This window comes from Marmota flaviventris, chromosome 12, assembly GCF_047511675.1.
Source record: "Marmota flaviventris isolate mMarFla1 chromosome 12, mMarFla1.hap1, whole genome shotgun sequence".
Classification (NCBI taxonomy): domain Eukaryota; kingdom Metazoa; phylum Chordata; class Mammalia; order Rodentia; family Sciuridae; genus Marmota; species Marmota flaviventris.
In genome coordinates, this window is record NC_092509.1 from 102093589 (window position 1) to 102117321 (window position 23733).

Genomic DNA, 23733 nt, shown 5'->3' on the forward strand with positions numbered 1-23733 from the left:
TCATTCTATAGTTACCTGAACAGTATCAGTGGAAATAATAGCTGCTACCTTGCTGAGTTTGAATATAACACCTACTTAGAAAAGGAGCGTCAACTGGGAAAGGCTGAGCACCATGCTGCAGCACCCTCACATCCTCCACTGCCTCAATGCACCAATGAGGGCACGCTGAGAACCAGTGAGCGGACCCGACCACAAGCCAAACAAGCACTGCTAAGAGCTCTCAGGCCTTGGCTTCTGAATCCCCACCACTGCAAAGCCAGCGAGAACCTCTTGGTGTTTAGTCCCTGAAGGTAAACTAAGTATCTCTAAGTATGGATGGAAACTTTGATAAATCTGAAATTTTATCACTGTAAAAAAAAAAAAAAAAATATATATATATATATATATATATATATACTTTTTTTTCTCCAAGCAATTTTCAAATTAGAATTAGAAATCATAAATTATTTATTAGTAACCCCAGTTTCTATTTCCCTTTCTGGCACATATCTTCTATTTGACCTTGGGTCAGTTACTTAAATGTTTAGACTTTTATGTTAACTATAATATCATTATGGAAAATCAATATAATCTATACATGAGTCACAAAATTTAATGTAACATAAAATCAATTCTTAAAATTAATATGTTGGTGGGGCTGGGGTTGTGGCTCAGTGGTAGAGTACTCGCCTAGCATGCACGAGGCACTGGGTTCGATCCTCAGCACCACATAAATGTAAAATAAAGTTATTGTGTCCACCTAAAACTTAAGAATAAATTTAAAAAATTAATGTTAGATGAACATACAACAATACCTGAAATAGAGTGAATATTTGAGTAACTAAATTGTGTAACTTTATACAAATTCACATATCCACTGTTTAAAATAAATAAAAAATAAACCCAGAGATATAAAACTCAAATAAAAGCATTTGGCTACAGGACTGATATTCAAGACAGTCTTATTTATATCAGATGTATCACATATAAAATAGTTAGTAGCATTTCTGGGTTAACAATTTTCTTTCTTTGTTTAAACAAACTGAATTAGAACGGCATCTACCTGTTAAAAAGCAATTGCCCCATTATTCACAAGACTGCCCTGGCCAAGTGTGCCATGAAGTTTGTAAACATTATACTGTGTTGTGGCAGCAATCATGTGCACAAGTTTGCCACCCTGAACTATAACTGATTTCAGGTAACAGACAGGAAATGGATTCCCCAAAGGGCTATAACTCTAGCTGACTTCATAAAAATACATTCAGTGTATTGTGATCCAGTGGGTGAAGATGAAAAGATAGGAGAGATACAAGGAAGAGCAGTAACAACCTATACTGATTAGTTCTTACCTTCCTAATTCATCCAAATAGTTGTCCATTTAAAAACTGAAAAACCTCTGTATGTGTATTAAAACAAACTTCAAAAGAGATAAAACTGACAAAAGCAATATCAAAAACAATTATAAAATTCTCATTAGTAGTTCATAATCACTTTTCATTTGGTAAATTAGGAAAGACCTGATATGATGGATATAATAATCATCATACAAACACAAACCAGTTTGGAAACAACACATGTAACACATATGTAATGCACATACTCTCATGAAATTAAAATCCTCTTTTGAATAGTACTTCCCTAAGACTTCAGCTAAGCCAAATGAACTGTTATGGTATTGGAAATGTCAATATGATTAAAATAACTAAATTTACCTATAATTAGACTTTTTTTTGGCCTTGCATTACAAATTCATATCAGTTTGTCTATATTTAAATATATTTACACACATATTCAAATATTGTCTACTAGTATTATTTCTAAGTAGATGATCTGTCCCAGGATTTAAAAAAACATGGTAAGATTAAAAATTTAAAAGCCTTATAGATCGGCTACAACATTCCAATTCCAAAATTACTGCTTTTATGTAAATTTACATGCAAAAAGAAGTCCATTAACTTTCAAAGTATATCACTACAAAATAATGTCTGCTAAAAATCTTTAAATGATTCCCTTCAATGGGACATTGACAGTTAAAGAAAGCTGAAATACAAGCAGCCAAGTCTATAGCTTCTTTCTTTCAAATAGCCTAAGTAGGCAGCTGATGAGCAGTTTCCTTTTTAATTAGAGTTGCTTCCTGATTAATTAGTCCCAGAACACTTCATGAAAGACTACACAGTGCCACTGGGACTGAACAATGATTTCCCTTCTGGTAATAGTTACATATCATCTTTTCTCCAGGATTAAGCTCAATCTATTTTCTGTTCAAATGGGAAAAGGTCTTTTCACAGAAGTGAGTTAGAAAAACTGCACCTCAATATCAAAACATGTATTATTAATCTCAACAGGAATACAGAATATGTATATTATCTAGGAAAGTTCAGCAAATCCGTAATGTAAGGTTCTGATATGGTTTACCTAGAAAACCTTGGTTTGAAATAATTTATAATAAAGATCAATTACCATTTTGAATGCAAGTTTAGATTTATAAGATTGAATGAGATTTAACTCTTGTAAACATGCTCCCTCCCCCCCCCACAAGTACTTTAGCTTTGAAACACATCAAAGTCAGAAGATCTGAGGGTCCTCGAATGTAAAGAAAGCTACAGCAACTTCAGTTATAGGTCACTATGGAGAACTGGCACCTTGCTTATAGGCCTACATACCCACTGTACAGTTGGGTAGGAAAACTAGAGTAAGTTTTTGATCCCAAACTGCCATTCTACTTTTCCACACAAGAACTGAAGACTTAAAAGAATTAAATGGAAATTGCTCCTTTTCACATCATTTTTGCAGGTATCAGGATAAAAGCTTCAAGATGCTGTCTTCAAAACATTAGTCATCTATTAAAAGATTAAGCAGTTTCCATACACACGTCAGAGATCAGCTTGTCAAAGGGTAGAAGTGACTGAATTCTTCTGACATAGTAACAATTAAAGCTCTCTTAGGAAAGAATGCATGCACCCCCATGACATTCTAAATCAGGAACAAAAAATTCTGATCAACTGTAACCTAGACTCTTTACCCCTCAGAAATAAAAATTTGTGTACATAAAAACCAAAGGTGACCATGTGCTAAATGGAAATATTACCAATAAAATAAACTATGAATCTAGAAAAAGTAAAGATATAGTGTAGAAGGGAATGGTAACTAAACCAAGAATCCTAATAAATTGCTATAATATAATTATTTTAGTTGAAATAATTGATCTTATACTTAATTTGAATCAAACTAAAGAATGAAGTTAAGGGCTGGGGTTATGGCTCAGCGGGAGAGCGCTCGCCTTGTACGTGCAAGGCCCTGGGTTCGATCCTCAGCACCACATAAAAATAAATAAAGTTATTTAAAAAAAAAGAATACATTAAGTGAATAACATATTAGCTAAATCAAAAGCCAGCTTACAGAATAAAACTTTAAAGTCTAAAAAAAAATTTGCACCACAAATAATATCCCAATTATGGAATGTATATAGTATTCTTTTGAATAAACTCCAGAAATTTCACATAGGAACTGAATTTTGCCAAGATCAAAATAACCTTAAATATGCTCACTCGGTGGTCTTTGGGGTTTTCTTTTTATTTTTTCTATGTGATAGGAAAAGGAAGTAGGACCTAGGAAATGAGTCTGCAACAGGGGAAGTACTACAAGTCATATTTCAGAGTTTGTGTTTCTGTGTGCATATTAACAACTATGTATTTCATAAATAATAAGTAAAATGAACTAATTCTAGTGAAAAAACTGAAAAATATTGAAAAGATAGTTTTTCAAAACTAGTTTTCTGTCTGATCCCTAGGAGCTACTCATTAAATAACTTCTAATCAATTCCCTAAATTATAATACCATAGTCAATTAATTCCTCCTTTGTTTTTTTCTTTTTACCTTTGGGTGGGGGGCTGTTTGCTTCTTGTTTAATCACAGAGTGCTGCCCCATGGAGTTTAATTCATTTAATCATTCATCACCTGCTCATTAGGTGACTCTGGGGATACAAAGTACAACAAAATGACAGTCTCTCCAGGATAACATAGCATATTATCTTGTCCCTTTAAAAATCAACTAAAAGCCCCACAACTAGAAAGCAGGCTTATCTGAGAAATTCACAGAGAACAAACATGAAACTAGAAATAATGAAAATCACTTTTCAGAACCACATTATCAACAGTTAGAAAAGGGAGACAACTAATAAAGAGAATGGGAGGTAGGATGGGGAGACAGAGGACAACTATAAAGAGACAGAAAGAGCAAAAGACACTGAGAAAGTGGTTTGTCAACTATTCAAGCAAGAAGCTGCTAAATGAAACAATTTACCAAATGCAAGCAAAAATGTGTAACATGTTGGATGGGGGTTAGAAAGGTAGATTTGGGAGACCAATTTCATAGGTATCTGTTACCTATCCCCTCTTTTATCTTGATACTGATTAATAGTAAAGATATCTAAATGAAAATTTGAATGAAAAGGTAAACCATAAGTCTTGCAAAAAACTTACCACATGACATTACCCACTAAAACATAAATAACATTCTAGAAATCTGTGCTAAAGCCAATTAAGTTATTATGAAATTGGGATCCAAGGGTACAATCATGGGCTCTTGAATATTTATGAGATTTAAGAGATATCATTGCTTTCATTTTCTGTTTAAATCTCCAGCTATAAACACAGCTAGAGCTATATAATAGTACAGATTCTATTATGTCACAGAATGATCTATGCTCAACAAGAACACCAAGGCTTCCCTCAAAAACCATATACTCCTACTCTAAATGTATAGCATGAAAATTTTCCATAATGTAGCTCAAAATCTAATACTTAAAGGACAACAAAAATTATATTAGTTACTAATTAAACACATCGCTTAAGTGCATAAAAATCATTAAGAATATATTTTAATTTTTATACAAACATCAGTGCTAAGGAGTTAATGGGGAAACTATTGGTTCTCACATTCACATATAACTATAGTTTCTAAACATGTAGATATTATTATAACTATGAAGTATCAGGAGATCAGGACCAAAGAAATTTGATAAAAATTACACCATGGAAAAATAATAATAAGCAGGCTGGGGTTGCGGCTCAGTAGTAGAGCACTTGCCTAGCATGTATGAAGTACTGGGTTCAATTCTAAGAACCACATATTAATTAATTAATTAATTGTCCTTCAACAAGTAAATTACGTGTGTGTTTGTGTGTGTGTATGAAAAAAAATAATAATAAGCAAAGATATAATTATGTAATAAGAAAACACAATCCGGCTACCAGGCACAGTGGCACTCATCTGTAATCTCAGCAAATGGGGAGTCTGAGATAGGAGAATCACAAGTTCAAGGCCAGCCTCAGCAACATGGCAAAGCCCTAAGCAACTTAATAATGTCCTGTCTCAAAATTTAAAAATTAAATTTTTATTTCTTTAAAAGAAAAACTTTCCTGTAGCTACATGAACAAAGCATTAAGAAATACTCTTCTCTCCTTGCCCATATTATTTATTTACTTATTTGGTTATACTATTCTCAGGTTAGTGTATTTTAAAGAACTATAAATTTTTTTTGAAGAAACATCAGTAACCTATCCGAACAAAAGCCTGTGGTTTTTACAAATACCAATAGTACAGACCCAGCTGGAATAACCTCATTCTATCAAAAAGCTCAATTTCTACAACTAGACCAGGTGATGACAGAGAACAGAGAAGCCTGTGACTAAGCAATGGTCTCACAATGGAATCTCATGTTGAGTATTATTTGACTAACAAGCTGCATAGAACTTCTAAGAAGTAAGCCATGTAAAGAAGGAGCAAACATTTACTTGGTTGAAAACTTATCAAATTGAGAATTACATGAACTGATACAATCATTTTACTCTTCAATTTAATATTCAGTAAATATTACACAATCTCAAGAAAAATACCGATTTAAACATTTCCCTTTGAGAAATTACAGTATTATATTTATAGTACATTCTACTACTCTAGAGTAAAACTTCATTTACTTGGATGTTTTATTAAAAGCCATCTGCTACAATAATACACTGGAGAAGAGAGAAGAAAGACTTTACTGTGCATAGTACCAATAATCTGACAGGAATAAACATGATGAAACTTTAACTGTCCATACAATGCTCAAGAAAGCAAAGAACTTGGAGAATCTTAAAACAGGTCACTCTCATGGTTGTTTTTTCCTTATTATTCCCCCCAAAAAAAAGATTTTTGGCAGGAATCACCAAGATTAACATTTTTAACAACTGGCCATTTTGCTCTCTCATACAGGTCTGGGAAAATGCTCTCTATCATTTATAAAACTGGGCTAGTCTTTTGCAAGTTATACATGTTTTATTTTAGCCATCAATGATGGTTTTCAACTAACTGATTTAAAAAAAATCAATATATATTGCCATCCTCACACAATATCTGGCACACAATAGGTACTCAAATATTTTTGAACAGACACTATAATATTATTGGTTAAAATTTTATTACATCTAGATGACCAATTAAATAATCTCTTGTGTCATTTTGATATAATACATATTTTCTGAGGATTTCCACTGTGTATATTTGTTCTAACAGAAACTTTTATTAAGTTCTTCCTACTTACGAAGGGGACAAAGGTTGATCCATGAATAGTGAGTATCTGTAGCTGGTCCACTGGGGTACAAGTGGGGGAAGGAAAAAGAACACACACTGATTTTACTCTGTAAGGCTCCCTGGATGGTCCAGGCTAAATCACTAATCAGCAGCTGAATTATTACAGAAGCCACTCCTTATACTGCATCTTCTCTCCTCTCCTGCTCAGACATTTCTCAAGTCTCCAGGGCAGACATTCTCTTCTGTGAAGTTTTCCTTGGCTCAACTCAAGCAGAGCAGACATTACTACCTCCTGTGTTCTGCACACTTGATTAAGACAAATATTGTAACTTGCATCATAACATCTTATTCTACCTGTGCACAGACCTGGCTCTTCCTTGGCTGCACTCCCCAAGGATATGAACACTTTTCTTCTATGTAGCCCTAGAAATCAGAGTCTAGTTCGTAGATGATGCTTAGTTAAGGGTAACTGAATGATAAGGGATTGGTATCCTCAATCTATAAAGACCCTTACAACCCAACAATAAAAAGACAACCCAATTTTAAAATGGGCAAAACTAAACAGATAATTCTCCAAAGAAGATTAAACAACTAGCCAACAAGCACATGAAAAGATGCTCATAATTAATCATTAGGGAAATGTAAATCAAAATCCTACTGAGATGCCATTTCATAAACACTGGGATGGCTGTAATAAAATAAAATAGGAAAATAATAAGTACTGGTGAGGATGTGGAAAAATTAGAACTCTCATATATTGCTCCTGGGAACACAAAATGGCTCATCTGTAGTGGAAAACAGTTGGGCAGGTCCCCTAAATACTAAAACTTATCAGCCATACAACCTGGCAACTACACTCAAGAGAACTAAAAACATAAGTTCACATAAAAACTTGTAAAGAAATGTTTGAGGCAGCATTATTCACAGTAGCCAAAAAGCAAAAACAAGCCTTCAAGTAAAATAAATATTATATCCATACAAATGGAATATTATTCAGCCATAAAAAGGAATTAAGTACCGATATATGCTATAACCTGAATGAACATAGAAATCATTATGCTAAAAGAAAGAAGCCAGACATAAATGATTACATATTGTATGGTTCTATTTGTATGAAATATGCTGAAAAGGCAAATCCAGCAAAGTAGATTAATGTTTGCCAAGGGACAGGAGAGGGGAACTTGAAGATACCATGTTTATTTTTGCTGTGATGGAAATATTCAGCAATTAGATCAACTGAGATGGTTATACAGCATTGCATAAACATTACTGATCTACACATTTCAAAATGACTAAAATGGTGAATATTATGAACTAAATGTTCTCAATAGTACACCAACTAGCGCAGGACCCAAGCCCAGGGTGAGCCCAGGTCCATCCCACCACTGTCATACACCTGCTGGAGCTCAGGCTCCAGCATTGGGCCTCCTCTTCCAACCAGCAGACCACCACCAGAGCCCAGTCCCTGGCCAGATCCACCTACACTGACATACGTGGGACCCAGGCCCACGGTAGGTCTGAGTCCACCACCCGCCAACACCTGGGAGCCCAAGCCTAACCCACTTCCATCTTGGGACACTGCACACATCACCACAGCCCTCCCCACGCAGTAGCACCTACTTTGTGACAACAGACAGGGTCTAGAAGCAGCTGCATCTCAGAGCAGGCATCCCAAAGACAGTAAGCCCACCCTTTCAGCCCCATCTTTGTAAGACGCTACATCCATCTTGGGGCACCTCCACTATTATCTCGAGTTACCTTGGCTATTACCACCACCACCTGTAGTTGCAGTGGCATACACTGAGGGACACCAGAAGTGTCTGGAAGCCCAACATCAAGGTGAGGTACAGACAATCTGCATGGATACTACAAAAATATAGGGTACAATCTGTAATATCTCAGATCCACATTGCAAGAAAGGAAGACACAGACGACATGAAAAAACAAGGAAGGAAAGTGCCCCAAACAAACCAGGACACTATAATAACAGAACCCATGGACAGCTAAGTTGATACAATGTCAGAGAAGGAGTTTAGAAGGTTCATAATTTAAATTATCTGTGAATTAAAGAATGACCTAAATGAGCAAATACAGGCAAAAATTAATCACTCCAACAAAGATATAAGAAAGCAAATACTGGTTGCAAAAGATTACTTCAAGGGAGAGATAGAGACTCTGAAAAGAAACCAGTCAGAAATCCTTGAAATGAAGGATACAATAAATCAAATAAAAAACAACAGAAAGCATCACCAACAGACTAGATCACTTGGAAGAAAGAACATCAGATAATGAAGACAAAGTATACAACCAGGAAAATAAAGTTGATCACACAGTGAAGACAGTTAGAAACTATGAACAGAACATCCATGAATTATGGGACAGCATCAAAAGACCAAATGTAAGAGTAATTGGGATAAAAGAAGGCACAGAGTTTCAAACCAAAGGAATGCACAATCTCTTCAATGAGATAATATCAGAAAATTTCCCAAACATTAAGAATGAATTGAAATTCCAAATATAAAAGGCTTACAGGACACCAAATGTACAAAATTACAACAGATCTATACCAGGCATATTATAATGAAAATGCCTAGCATGCAGAATAAGGATAGAATCTTAAAAGATGCAAGAGAAAGGAATTATATCACATATAGGGAGAGTCCAATTTGTATTTCAGAATATTTTTCAACCCAAATACTCAAAGCCAGGAGATCATGGAACAACATATACCAAGCTCTGAAAGAAAATGGATACCAACCAAGAATATTTATCTGTTTGTTTGTTTATTATATATGACAGTGGAATGCATTACAATTCTTATTACACATATAGAACACAATTTTTTATATCTCTGGTTGTTTACAGAGTATATTCACACCATTTCATGTCTTCATACCTCAAACAAGAATCTTATATCCAGCAAAATTAAGCTTTAGGTTTGATGATGAAATAAAAATCCTCCATGACAAACAAAAGTTAAAAGATTTTACAACTAGAAAGCCTGCAATACAGAAAGAACATCCTCAGCAAAATATTCCACAAAGAGGAAATGAAAAATAATGATGAAAATCAGCAGAGGGAGGTATTACACTAAAGGAAAAATTAATCAGAGGAGAAACCAAGACACGTTAAATACCAAAAATTTTTTTAAAAGGCTGGGAATACAAATAATATTCAATAATAACACTGAATGTTAATGGCCAAAATTCACAATCAAAAGACATAGACTATCAGATTGGATAAAAAAAAAAGCCAACAATATGCTGCCTCCAGGAGACACATCACATAGGAAAACATATCCACAGGGTGAAGGAGAAAAGTTGGAAAAAATCATAACACTCACATGGACTACAGAATCAAGCAGGTGTTTCCATTCTCATATCAAATAAAGTGGACTTCAAGCTAAAGTTAATCAAAAAAGATAAAGAACGACACTACATACTGCTCAAAGGAACCATATACAAAAAAGACTTAACAATTACAAATACATGTTCCCCAATCAGTGGAGCATCTACATTCATCAAACAAATTCTTCTAAAGTTCAAGATTCAAACAGACCATAATACAATAATTTTGGGTGACTTTAACACATCTCTTTAATCACTGGATAGATCTTACAAACAAAAGCTGAACAAAGAAACTACAGAACTTAATCATACAATCAATAACAGACTTAACTGACATATCTAGAATATTTCATCCTTCAATGAGCAAATACACTTTCTTCTCAGCAACACATGGATCATTCTCTAAAACAGACCATATACTATGCCACAAAACAACTCTTAGCAAATATAAAAAAGATCTGTATTCTATCAGATCATAATAAAATGAAATAAGAAATTAATGATAAAGTAAGAAATAAAATCCACTCCAACACCTGGAGACTAAATAATATGCTACTGAATGAACAATGGGTTGCAGAAGATATCAAGGAGGAGATTAAAAATTTTTTAGAGGTGAATAAGAACACAGATACAACACACTGAAATCTCTGGGGCACTATGAAGGCAGTTCTAAGAGGAAAGTTGACTGCATGTAGTTCATTCCTTAAAAAAAAAGAAAAAGTCAACAAACCAATGACTTAACATTACATCTCAAAACACTAGAAAAAGAAGAACAAATCAACACCAAAAGCAGCAGAAGACAGGAAATAATTAAAATCAGAGCTGAAATAAATAAAATGGAAACAAAAGAAAACACTTGAAAAAAAAAACTGACAAAACAAAAAGTTGGTTCTTTGGAAAAGTAAATAAAATTGACAGACCCTTAGCCATGCTAACGAAGAGAAGGACGGAGAAAACTCAAATTACTAACATACATGATGAAAAAGGAAATATCACAAAAGACACTACAGAAACACAGAAGATAATTTGAAATTATTTTTGAAAACTTGTACTCTAATAAAATAGAAAATATTGAAGGCATCGACAAATTTCTACAGTCATATAATTTGCCCAAATTGAATCAGGATGATATACACAATTTATTTTTTTAAAAGACATTAATGAATCTTTATTTTATTCATTTATTTATATTTAGTGTTGAGAATCAAACATGGTGCCTCGCACATGCTAGGCATGCACTCTACCATTGAGCCTCAACCCCAGCCCAATATACACAATTAAAACAGATAAATTTCAAGCAATGAAACAGAAGATGCCTTCAGAAGTCTACCAATCAAGAAAAGCACAGGACCAGGTGGATACACAGCTGAGTTCTACAAGATCTTTAAAGAAGAACTAATACCAATATTCTTCAATTTATTTCAGGAACTAGAAAATGAGGCAGCAATTCCAAACTCATTCTACAAGGCCAATATCACATGATTCCCAAACAAGGCAAAGACACATCAAAAAAAGAAAACTTCAGACCAATATCTCTAATGAACATAGATGCAAAAATTCTCAATAAAATTCTGGTGAATCAAATAAAAAAACATACCAAAAAGATATGTGTTGTGCACCACAATCAAGTGGGATTCAGCCCACGGATGCAAGGTTGATTCAACATATGGAAATCAATAAATGTAATACATCACATCAATAGACTTAAAGATAACAATCGTATGATCATCTCAATAGAAGCACTGCTTCATGTTCAAAACACTAGAAAAACTGGGGATAACGAGAACATATCTCAACATCGTAAAAGCTACCTATGCTAAGCACCAGGCCAACATCATTCTAAATGGAGAAAAATTGAAAGCATTCCCTCTAAAAACTGGAACAAGGCAGGGATGCCATCTTTCACCACTTCCATTTAACACAGTTATTGAAACACTGGCCAGAGCAATTAGACGAAAGAAATTAAAGAAATACGGATAGGTAAAGAACAACTCAAATTAGCACTATTTGTCAATGATATGATTCTATACCTAGAAGACTCAAAAAAAATTCAACCATAAAACTTCTAGAACTTCTAGAAAACTTCAGCAAAGTAGCAGAATACAAAACCAACACCCATAAATCAAATGCATTTATGTATATAAGTGACAAATCCTTTGAAAGGGAAATAAGGAAAACTACCCATTTACCATAGCATCAAAAAAAATAAAATACTTGGGAATCAACGTAATGAAACAGGTGAAAGACCACTACAATAAAAACTACAGAACACTAAAGAAAGAAATTAAAGAAGACCTTAGAAGATGGAAAGATATACTTTGTTCTTGGGTAGGCAGAATTAATACTGTCAAAATGACCATACTACCAAAAGCAATATATAGATTTAATGCAATTCCAATCAAAATCTCAATGGCATTCCTCACAGAAATAGAAAAAGCAGTCATGAAATTCATCTGGAAAAATAAGCGGCCCAGAGTAGCTAAAGCAATCCTTAGCAAGAAGAGTGAAGCAGGTGGCATCACTATACTAGACCTGAAACTATACTACAGGGCAATAGTAACAAAAACAGCATGGTATTGACACAAAATAGACTGGTAGACCAATGGTACAGAATAGAGGACACAGAGTCTAACCAAAAACATATATGGGAGAAAAGATAGCCTCTTCAACAAATGGTGCTGGGAAAACTGGAAATCCACATGTAATAATCAATCAATGGGCCAAGGAACTTCTCAGAAGATATACAATCAATCAACAAATATATGAAAAAAATGTTCAACATCTCTAGCAATTAGAGAAATGCAAATCAAAACTACTCTAAGATTTCATCTCACTCCAGTCAGAATGGCAGCTATTAAGAACAAACAATAGTAAGTGTTGGCGAGGATGTGGGGGAAAAGGCACACTCATACATTGCTGGTGGGACTACAAATTGGTGCAGCCAATATGGAAAGTAGTATAGAGAATCCTTGGAAAACTTGGAATTGAACCATCATTTGACCCAGCAATCCTACTCCTCGGTCTATACCCAAAGGACTTACAAACAGCATACTTCATGGACACAGCCACATCAATGTTTATAGCAGCACAATTCACAATAGCTAAACTGTGCAACCAACCTAGATGCTCTTCCGTAGATGAATGGATAAAGAAAATGTGATATACATACACAATGGAATATTTCTCAGCATTAAAAGAGAATAAAATCATGGCATTTGTAGGTAAATGGATGGAGCTGGAGAATATAATGCTAAGTGAAATTAGCCAATCCCAAAAAACCAAATGCCAAGTGATTTTTCTGATTTAAGCTGCTGATTCATAATATGCTTCAGGGAAGGTAAATGGGAGGATTAAATGAACTTTAGATAGGGCAAAGAGGAAAAGGGGGAAGGGGAAGGGAGAGGGGATATGGAATGTGATGGTATTCATTTCCTTAAGTACATGTATGAAGACACAAAGGATGTGACTCTACTTTGTGTACAATCAGAGATGTGAAAAATTGTGCTCTATAGGTGTAATATGAATTGTAATGTATTCTGTTGTCATATATAACAAATTAAAATTTTTAAAAAAGAAAAAAATGTTGTTAATAATAAAGAAGTTATTGAATGAATTAATAAGTGAATGAGATTAATACTTACCTTGTGGTCTTGATTATATCAGACAACCTTTAAGAATATTTTTTAGAAGATATCATTTTACTTTATGATATATGAATTTGCATAATCACCAAAATAATAACTCATATAATCACTACAAAGTCAAGTTTGGGGATTCAAATATTCCAGGATATTCACTGGGGGCAGGAGGGTGCAGACAAATCTGACCATTCATAATTGATTTTCATCAGGTGTTATTCACTTCATGTGTCCTTATGAAAGTCAGGTGATGATAGATCCAGCCTGATTTTCTCTTAAAATTGGGAGCCATCTCACCACAAAGCCATGAGAAGATAATTTTGGCTTTACTATAAATTACTGCAAATTCTGAACACTTGCTGGGAATGCCTGCCTGTGCCTTGAACTCACCCATGCCTGGGTCTCTCTGACCAGATAGCAGCCCTCTCTGAAACTTTAGTGACGACTCATAAATCTTGGCCTTCCCTGGCCAGATAATGACCCTCTCTGAGGCTCTAATGACCTTCATAAATTCTGATGTCGGGGCCAGCAAAAATGTAAACTAGCCTTTGTGTTATACTCTTCATGTAACCCCCCTTTGTGTAACTTTCTGGGCTATAAAGCTGGGCTGCAAGAAAAATGCAAGGCTGTCTTGTTCCCGCGGTTTTTGTTGGGAGAGGCAGCCCAGCCGGAGGAAATAATAACCTTGCTTTAATTTGATTTTAATTGGAGTCAGTGGTCTTTTCTTGCATCCTGGTCTAACAGTGACTGGAAGTTTCTACATTTTAAAGTAGAAATACACACTGATTCCAATACTCAATACTTGGGAGAGGTCTTTCAAACAACAAAGCTCAAATGCTTTAAAATGAAAAGGTACAGACTTCTCGAAGAAAAGATTCAGGGGGGAAAAAAAATTCAAGGGGTAGGAAGAAAATTATGGTAATTTTGTTATTTCTGAAAGTTTTTCAGTTAAAGGTTTGTTTGGATTCTAATAAAGTACTAAGTATGAATGTTACAAATTCACTTCTACAAAAGAGCAAAAGGCTATAACCTAATATTTGCTATAAGTACTAACCACAAGATTTGATAAATTATATCACACATGTCATATAATTACTGAAACTACATATATAATTCTGTTACAGTAGATGAAATTCAAGTTGCCCTAAAATATACATAACCTCCCCATATCAAATGCCACAGAATACATGAAAATGTGATTATTGCTCAGTGATTCATCGTGCCAGCAAAAGAAAGTCAAATTGAGCCAGAGATGGATATCATTCTTGGATGTTCTGATAGCTACACAAAACAACTCTTCAGGCTAGACCCAGCCTGAAGGCTACATGTTCACTCCCCTTGGATGAGTGTTTCAGAAGGTAATCTGTGGCCTCTGCTTCTCATCTAGAGCACTCCTACTATAGAGAGATGACTTTTTCATAGAAGCTAAGTCATAAAGTAGCTTTTCCATAAATACTTTGTATTCCTTCTTTCCTTGCAACCTGGAGCCTCTAGTAAGGTTTTTATGAAGCAACACTGTTTCTTCAAGCTGGAACATTTCATTAACTGACCTTGAAATCTTGCCATTCCATTAATAGATAGAAAAAAATTAACTGGAGCAAAAGAAGAGACTAACAGCTGCTGAACCATGACCAATAAGTGCCAAATATGCAAGCACTTCTTACTGAAAATCCTCTGCATGTTTGTTCTCTTCCCACTGAGGGGTGGTAAGCCCCAAAATACACAAATACACTCTTGGCTACAAGCACTTGCTGTCTCATTTCTACTCCTAAACATAGAAAAGTAAGAAAATCATTTTTAGAAATAATGACAGTATTCATCTTATTATTATCTCTGGCTATGATATAAGGAAGAGAATGAAATTAAGTATTCCATTGTACGTCCTGTCAGAAACGTTATGACTTGAGAGCTTGAATATAGGCACATGATCAGAGTAACACATTTCTATAATGTCTGAAGGAAAATTATGTTTTTAATAAATTATACTGTTAACAATAGAAATAACATAAGTTTATGTTGTCATATATTTATAATTGAATGTGGAAATATTTATATTACAATCTTAATTACACAATGCTAGTCAATCTCAAATGGCAACTAGTAACATTCCCCATTCTGAATATAAACTAAGATGTACATGTATTTTAAAAACAAATTATTCTAAGACAAATCTCAAATACTATTAATAAGCAACCTAAAGTAGAGAATGGCAGTTGTCCTCCAAATATCTACTCTTTCTTATTATTACAGAATTCTGGTCAAAGGACATAAGTAGAATCATGGTTCGGACTTAGGGGAAAGTTCTTTAAAAGGGCAATAGACTTGGTTGGCTAATTCTGATTTGCACTGTTTTGCTATTAAAAAATAAAACTATCATGAGTAGAGCTCTTTGCTGAGTTCTGAGTCATTGCTACAAATTATCAAACCTCAGGGAGTCTATGGGAACCCTCATATTTGTAGCTAGCTCATCTGAAGTCAGGATGGTCCTGGGAAATCCAATTATGTTCAAATCTCTTATGTAAAATGGAATTGCATCCACATACAGCCTATGTAAATCCGGCTGTATATTTTAAACCATCTCTAGAGTGCTTATATTCCCTAATATAATGTAAATACTATGTAAGTACTGATTAGTCTGTATTGTTTAGGGGGGGAGAGCTTAAGTGTTCAGTAGAGACACAAGCTTTCCCCTCCCCCCAAATATTTTGGATCCACAGTTCATTGAATCTGCTGATGCAAAACCCAGGATACCAAGAGCCAATCGTATATTCAATTTGGTAAATAAAATTTATAAAGTCGGGCTGGGGTTGTGACTCAGTGGTAAAACACCTGCCTCACACGTGTGAGGCACTGGGTTCAATTCTCAGTATCACATATAAATAAATGAATAAAATAAAGGTCCATCAAAAAAAACATGTAAAATAAAAAAATCATAAAGTCACTTGAATGAAAAAAATGAAACCTAGGCATAAATTGCTCATAGATGATATGAACATCACTTACCACTATTCAACAAGTATTCAAAACAAAAGTCAGAAGTATTAAGTGCACAACACCAAAATAACTACTTTTACAGAAGTTCAAAGCATTATGACTTGTGGGAGCTATGAAAAACAGAATTAACTTAAGATGCTCCATGAAAATAATATGAAAAGAGTGTCCTACCTTTGTGATAAGAATTCGGTATTTGTCCAGCATCGCCTGGTTGTCATGGCAGCCCGCTAACAGCTGCCATACTTCTGCCCTCAATGCTTCAGGAACACCACTCTTCACCAAAGTGAGTAGCCCTTTTGGTCGTGCACCAAGGTTATTGTGCCTGAAGAAAGAAAATAAACCATTCATATTCCCTTTACCATTCCTGAACTGCTGTTGCTATGGAAAGGGCATTTACTAGTTTATATTAAAATTAGAGCCTGGACTTGGGCATGGTGGAGCACACCTGTAATCCCAGTGACTTAATGCAGGAGGATAACAAGCTCAAGGCCAGCCTCAGCAACTTAATGAAGCTGTCTCAAAACAAAAGAAAAGGGCTGGGCACACAGCTCAGTGGTACAGCACTCCTGAGGTGTTCAATTCTTAGTAACTCAAAAGTGGGGTGGGGAGCATGAGCCTGGGTCAAGAGAAAAATGACCAGGCATGAAACAAGAGTAGTGTTCAAGCTCTATGATGTCTTTTGACTTTTGTTTTTGTTTTTGTCTAGTCTATCTTAGTTCCTGGTAAGCCATGTTATCCTACCTTAAGGGAAAGCTTTTTCTTCTTCTCATGTACTTTTTAAATCACCCCATGAACTTATTCAGAATAATGAATGTTAGTTACATATTTCTTAGCAGCATTTCAAGGCATAAAGACAAATATTTGAATCCCCTGAGATAAATAGTTTGGTAGGATGGCTAGTAGGCTATCAAGTGGATCACAGGCCTACCACATGCTGACTACACTCTTCTCTGAGGTCAGGTCCACTGGACCAAGCGCGAAAAGTATGCTCCACAGTATAGAAGGCATGAAATATACATAGTTTAGTTTCCTGTGACACCTACATTCTGACCCATATTCCCCTGGGAAGTCTATGTCTTGGTTACCTCTCTCGGAACTCTGTTTCAGCATGTGAAGGATCTTTCAGATTAAAACATTATCTAAAATGAACTTCTTGATAAGAATAGTTCATTATTTGCACTTCGGAATTTGTCTTGTTGCCTTATTTTAATTACAAGTGCTCCATAAAGGATGGACCTTACCCTTCCCTATAGGCACCAGAACCTATACAAGTCCACCTTGCCACAAGAACAACACACACTTATGAGCATAACCCATTCTCAAGGGTGTTTAAAATCAGAACAAGGTGAATGTTTCTTGGCCTAAAATCCATGAACACATATAGGTATGATACTATGATAACCTGACAAGAAACTGAATTATAGTTCCCAGTCTCATGTAATTCCACTACTCATCTTTTTCCGGGTGCCTAGCTTGAATCTAGAGCTACATTCTATGCTTTTTTGCTCAGATTTTACTTATCTCTTAGAGTTGACTCTGGTTACACTATCTGGACTCCAAACTTGATGATGTATTCTGGTTTGGCCTACTCCAGGCTCTGGTTTCAAGATTTAAGCCTGAAAGTCATGGAATCTGTATGTCTGCTTTCCAAAATTGGTGTCCCACCTACTTTTCTAGATTATGCACACTCTTTCATCTCTAGCACAGACCCCAGTTTTGGCATGCCCTATCTCTGACACAATATGTTCAATTTTTTTTTTCCTCACACTGCCATGATCTGCATATCTTGGCAAAACCTATACTCATTTCCATAACTTCAACGAATTCAAATAAACTTGTCACATCAGTATTTAAATAAATCATCAGATTTATACCCATTCTGCTTTCAGCTAGCTAAACTTTTGTATTGTTGGGTCAGAGAACCCAAGCTGATAATACAGATGGCCTTAAATCAACTCAAAGTAAAAAGAGGCAGGGCTTACATGATTTAACATTATTAAAGAACATAACTACACTAAGTGACAAAAACAGGTCTCAAAATAGTACAGAGGAATGATTTTAAATACAGTATTTTGAAACCTGCTTTTAAACATGCACAGGAAAAGAATATGGAACAGTATACTCCAAAAAGATATTTTGGAGATCTGTAACAGAATTAAAAGAGGAAAGAGTCCCTTTTATATTCCTATGGCGCCTGAAGTATGTGCAATGACCTTAAATAATTTCATCATCAAAAAACAATAATGATTTGAATTCTTTAGATTTCTCTTATGGATTTAAATTAAAATATTACTTCAGATAATTTGTAAAAACATGATAATTAAATCTAATTGACAAAATATGTTAAGTAGAAGAGTATTAATTACTCTTTTCAAGAGTTAAAGCTGAGAAAACCATTTGACACCTAGAACTTTCTTCCACCTGACTTTTCTTTATTATCCAATTAAATTTGAGATGACCAAAGAATCTTATGTCACAAGAGCACCAGGATCAGTGATGAAATGATCTTTTGGAACTTAAGGTTTGGCTCTAATCATATTTTGGATAAGAAAAACATATGGTGTGATGGACACTGAATTTCTATACTCGAGGTACAGAAAATTGAATTAATTAAAGCAACAATACACAAAGGGATAAGCTCATTTCCTCTAAATTGAAAGGCAAAATGATTTGAATTATCATATAAGGATTCAATATAATTAAATAAAACATTTGCTACATGATGTATGTAGTTCAACAAGTCATCACTGAATCTACACTGAAACTCCAATTAATACCTCTAGGTACAAGAAATCTTCATTCAATTCCACATAAATCTCATGTTGTTTCCTACTCTTCAACATGGAATCTCTCAAAAGAGTTATATACTCATTCATTTCTATTTCTTCTCCCCAAACTCAGTTTAATGTGCCTTCTCTCTTTCTCTCTTTGAAAAGTTTTCACTAAAGTAATCTAGACCTCCCTCCATGCCACTAAATTCAGGGGACATGTTCAGTCCATTCAATGTTGACCACTCTTACTAGTGACCTTGGCCTCAGTGACAAAGCACTCCTTCCTTATGCCCATCATGAAATCCTCCACGTCTCTTAGGTGTCCCCAGCTCCTTCTCCACTCTGCCCCCAGTGATCTAACACTTTCGCTCTCACATTATCACTTCTGCACGGGGATTCTGAGCTCCAGAAGATTCAAAGCACCTTAATACCAGCATGTCATAGTCTGAACTTACATGCTTCTCCCAAAACCTGGTTGCTTTCCAAAATGTCATAACCTCAGCAATTGTCACCACAATCCAATGAGAAGACTTGGATGTGCAGAATTTATATACATAACTTAAGAAATGTTACAGTAGATGATTTTTGTAAGATCTCCCCTGACAAATGTTCTCCCTCTTTCTTCACTATACCGAAACTTCAATCTTTTATAAAGCCACCCATTACTATTATATGATCTGTTCTTAAGTTTTCTATATTATCCTTATTTTTTCTGGTGATTTAAAATTAGTATTAAATATTTTCCTTTGTAGCTTTCAGAGTATCTTTAAATACACGAATTCTAATTTTTATCTATAACAGTTTTGCTTTATTTTAATATACTCATTTAGTTGTTTTAGAATAAATTCAAAATATTTTCAGCTACATTTCATTTAAAAGATCACTGAGAATACAGGCTGTCTCTCCACTTAAAAGAAAATTTCCTCAAAGCACAATGTGTAGGCCCCTGCACAAGTGCTTTACCTTAACAAATTACAAAACTATCTTCATATAAATGCCACCTTTTATTGCTGAGACTTTGAATATTTCTAAATCTAATGAATACTAATGTTTTAAAGAGAAATTCTGAGAGCAATTTTTTAAATTACTAATCTTTGTTTAACAGACATAAATTTTTCTAGGTTAGGCAAGTTTTACATTTTTCATATCCATTGTCATGACACAACTGCAATAATGACTCAAATAAATGGAAAAACATTTCAAATGGAAAAGATACAGCAAGTTTTCTAAAGGCCAATGAGTTTGACATAGACCTATCAATCATGTGACTCCCTCCCAACTAGCTTCTCTGTAAACCAGTTTTCCTCCTATCTCAAAATTACCCCACTAAAAAAATAATCAGGAGCAATCTTAGTTTCAAAACCTTTTTCATATTATCTCTCTTTTGATAACTACGGAAGTTGGGTGGTTGGCACTTGAGGATTTATTGGGTTTTGTTCACATTTGTTGACATGTAGGTTTGCAATGTTTATAGAAGCATGTATCAATTATATCTCAATTTTGTGTTTACTGTTTATGAAACTGTCATCCTCATGATCTCTTTAAAATTATGACTAGAAGTTTTAAGTATTGGTTGGGCAAGAGTATCCGTTTCCTAGTCTACTGACTCTCTCACTAGTACTTCTAATGTGCCTATAAAAATTGATCCAGCTACATACCTACCCAACTTTACACAATGACTGATTAAGTTATCCATTTCCTGATATTTCCTGTTATTATGCATTTTCATATTCAATATCTAATATAGGTTTGCCTTGGTTTTCTCACCTCTAAAATATAGATAATAATAATACCTACTTTAGAGTGCTATTGTGATGACTAAATGAAATAACTCATGTAAAGTGCTTAAAATAGTACCTGACACATCGTAAGTATTTTACTCAGTGATTTTATAGCCATGTCTCACCTTTCCTCCTGTTGCAATCACCTATCTGTGCTCCTGGGTATAACGGTTCTATTAGTCAACAAATTCACCCTCTTCTTCCCTGTTTATCAACTATTCTTGCAACTGTCATCTTCCTCTGACATCATCAACTTTTCTCTCTCCTAGACCATTTCTAACATGCAAACATGTTATATTGCCCATGTCAATTTTTAATGACTTCTAAACCCGCATCTGATTCCTAAGGTGTTCCCAATTTTTACTATCACTTTATAGCAAAACTACTCAAGAGCTATCTATATCTACAGATTCCTCTTCCTCTTTGGCACAACTGGGCTTTCACTCCCACCTCTCTATTGAAGCTGTTCTTACCAAAGACACCAGTGACATCCAAAGTGCTGAATCCAGTGGAATTCTATGGCTTCATGTAAACTGAACTATCATCACTTAATTACTACTTCCTTAATCAACTTAGTTCACCTGGTTTCTATTTTGGTCCTCCTATCTCACTGACCTGCTTTCTGCATGATCTTTGACATCTTTCCAACTTCCCAACACTGGGGCGGTCAAGGGTTCAGTCCCTATATGACTTCGCTATCTATACTCACTAAGAAATCTCACACCTTCTTCTCTAATACCTTTTAAAAGTATATGCAAGCAGTAATGGCTCCCAAGCTCATATTTCCTTCCATATCTTTCTCTTGAATTCAATCTTACATTAAATTGACTAATGGACACATTCACTTGGATGTTTAAAAGGTATTTCAGCCTCTCCAAAATCTTTACTTTATCCTCCCTTGTCTTTCATATTTGAGTAAGTGGCACATCTTCTTGAAGTTCAAGGCAAAATTTTGCATATTACTGGTTAGTTCTTTTTCTCAAGCCACACAGGAAGCATAAACTAATTCTATCAGCTTTTCCTCAAAATATATCAATTACATTGTTTTCATTTCATGAAATGATTTTCATTTCCTTGATGACTAATTACTTTGAGACTCTTTTTTAAAAATTTTTAGATGGACCAATACCTTTATTTATTTATTCTTATGTGGTACTGAGGATGAAACCCAGTGCCTCATACATTCTCAACAAGCACTCTACCACTGAGCTACAACCCCAGACCCTTGAGACTCTTTTGATGTCCTAGTTGGCCATTAGTATATTCTTTGGAAAATGACTGTTTAGGTTGTATGGCTCTATTCCTGAATTCTCTATGTCACCAAGCTATGTGTCTATCCTTTCATCAATACTTTCTTAATTACTATAACGTTGCACCAATCCCTAAAATCTGGCAGTGTGTCCTCCAACTTTGTTCTTCGTTTTCAAACAATTTTTAGCTCCTCTAGTTAATTTGTCCTTCTATATAAATTTTACAATCAGCTTGGTCAATTTAAAAAAATTCTGAAATTTCAATTAGAATGTAGATTAGTTTGGAAACAACTGATATATTAATAGTGAGTCTTTCATTCCATGAATATATATAATTCTCCTTTTAGTTAGGTCTTCTTTGATTTCTTTCATTAATGTTTTCCAGTGTTTTAAAATACATACCTAGCACACAGTTTGCTAGATTTCTATGTAAGTATTTCATGTTTTCCTCTGGTGCATTCATACATCTTTAAATTTTCATTTCTGATTTTCCATTGTTGGTATACAGAAATAAGACTGGTGTTCACGTACTGACCTTAAAAAATTCACTTATTAGTTCCAGGATTTTCTTGTTTGTTTGTTTTGTAGTATACCTTCAGATAAAAGATGAAGGAGATCTGGACCAAGGTTATGGCTCAGTGGTAGCGCACTTGCCTAGCATGTGTGAGGCACTGGGTTCAATTCTCAGCATCACATAAAAACAAATAAATAAAATAAAGGTCCATAAACTTGAAAAATAAACTTAAAAAATAAAAAGATGAAGGAGATTAATAGAGTAAGCTGTTGGTGCTATTTCTTCTTGATTCTTCAATACCCCTAATTCATCAGTCCCTACTTTAAGAGCATGGGTTTTAAGACTGTCCAATTAGCTGGGCGCAGTGGGACACATGCATGTAATCCCAGCAGCTCAGGAGGCTGAGGCAGGAGGATCACAAGTTTAAAGCCTGCTTCAGCAAAAGGAGGCACTGAGCAACTCAGTGACACCCTATCTCTAAATAAAATACAAAATAGGGCTAGGGATGTGGCTCATGATTCAGTACTCCTGAGCTCAATCCCCAGTACCAAAAAAAAAAAAAAAAGTCAATATCCAATTTAATTAGCCCATATACATGCATGAGTGAGAATTAGAATAAGCTATTTTCAACCCTAACCTACTGCTTCTCAACTACAAGTTCACCTTCGTATATTTTTATTCAATGATGCAAGGCCTGAGACTCTGCAAACTATATATCCCAGACTCAACTGCCAAGATGGTTTTCAGGTTAACTTCTGCCAATAAGAAATAGCCAGGTGCAGTTGGAAAGCATAAAATAGGAATAAGGGAATGCATTCCAAGTACGAGCTATATCACAATTGCTAAGAAATGCTAATACCAATTAACATCCTCGAAGAAGCACAA

The 23733-nt window shown here is 34.8% G+C and overlaps 1 protein-coding gene and 1 long non-coding RNA gene across 4 annotated transcripts in view; one reads left to right on the forward strand and one right to left on the reverse strand.

The window, feature by feature from the left end:
* Positions 1 to 23733, reverse strand: part of Rabgap1l (RAB GTPase activating protein 1 like) — a 620475-nt gene that overhangs the window by 415971 nt on the left and 180771 nt on the right. For all 3 annotated transcript variants that reach the window (XM_071600291.1, XM_071600292.1, XM_027935052.2), the window contains one exon: positions 16704 to 16854. In XM_071600291.1, the coding sequence (XP_071456392.1) occupies positions 16704 to 16854 (151 nt within the window). The remainder of the gene's footprint in view (positions 1 to 16703; positions 16855 to 23733) is intronic.
* The window catches only part of LOC114092471 (uncharacterized), a 353583-nt gene that overhangs the window by 322546 nt on the left and 7304 nt on the right, over positions 1 to 23733 (forward strand). The window lies entirely within an intron of this gene.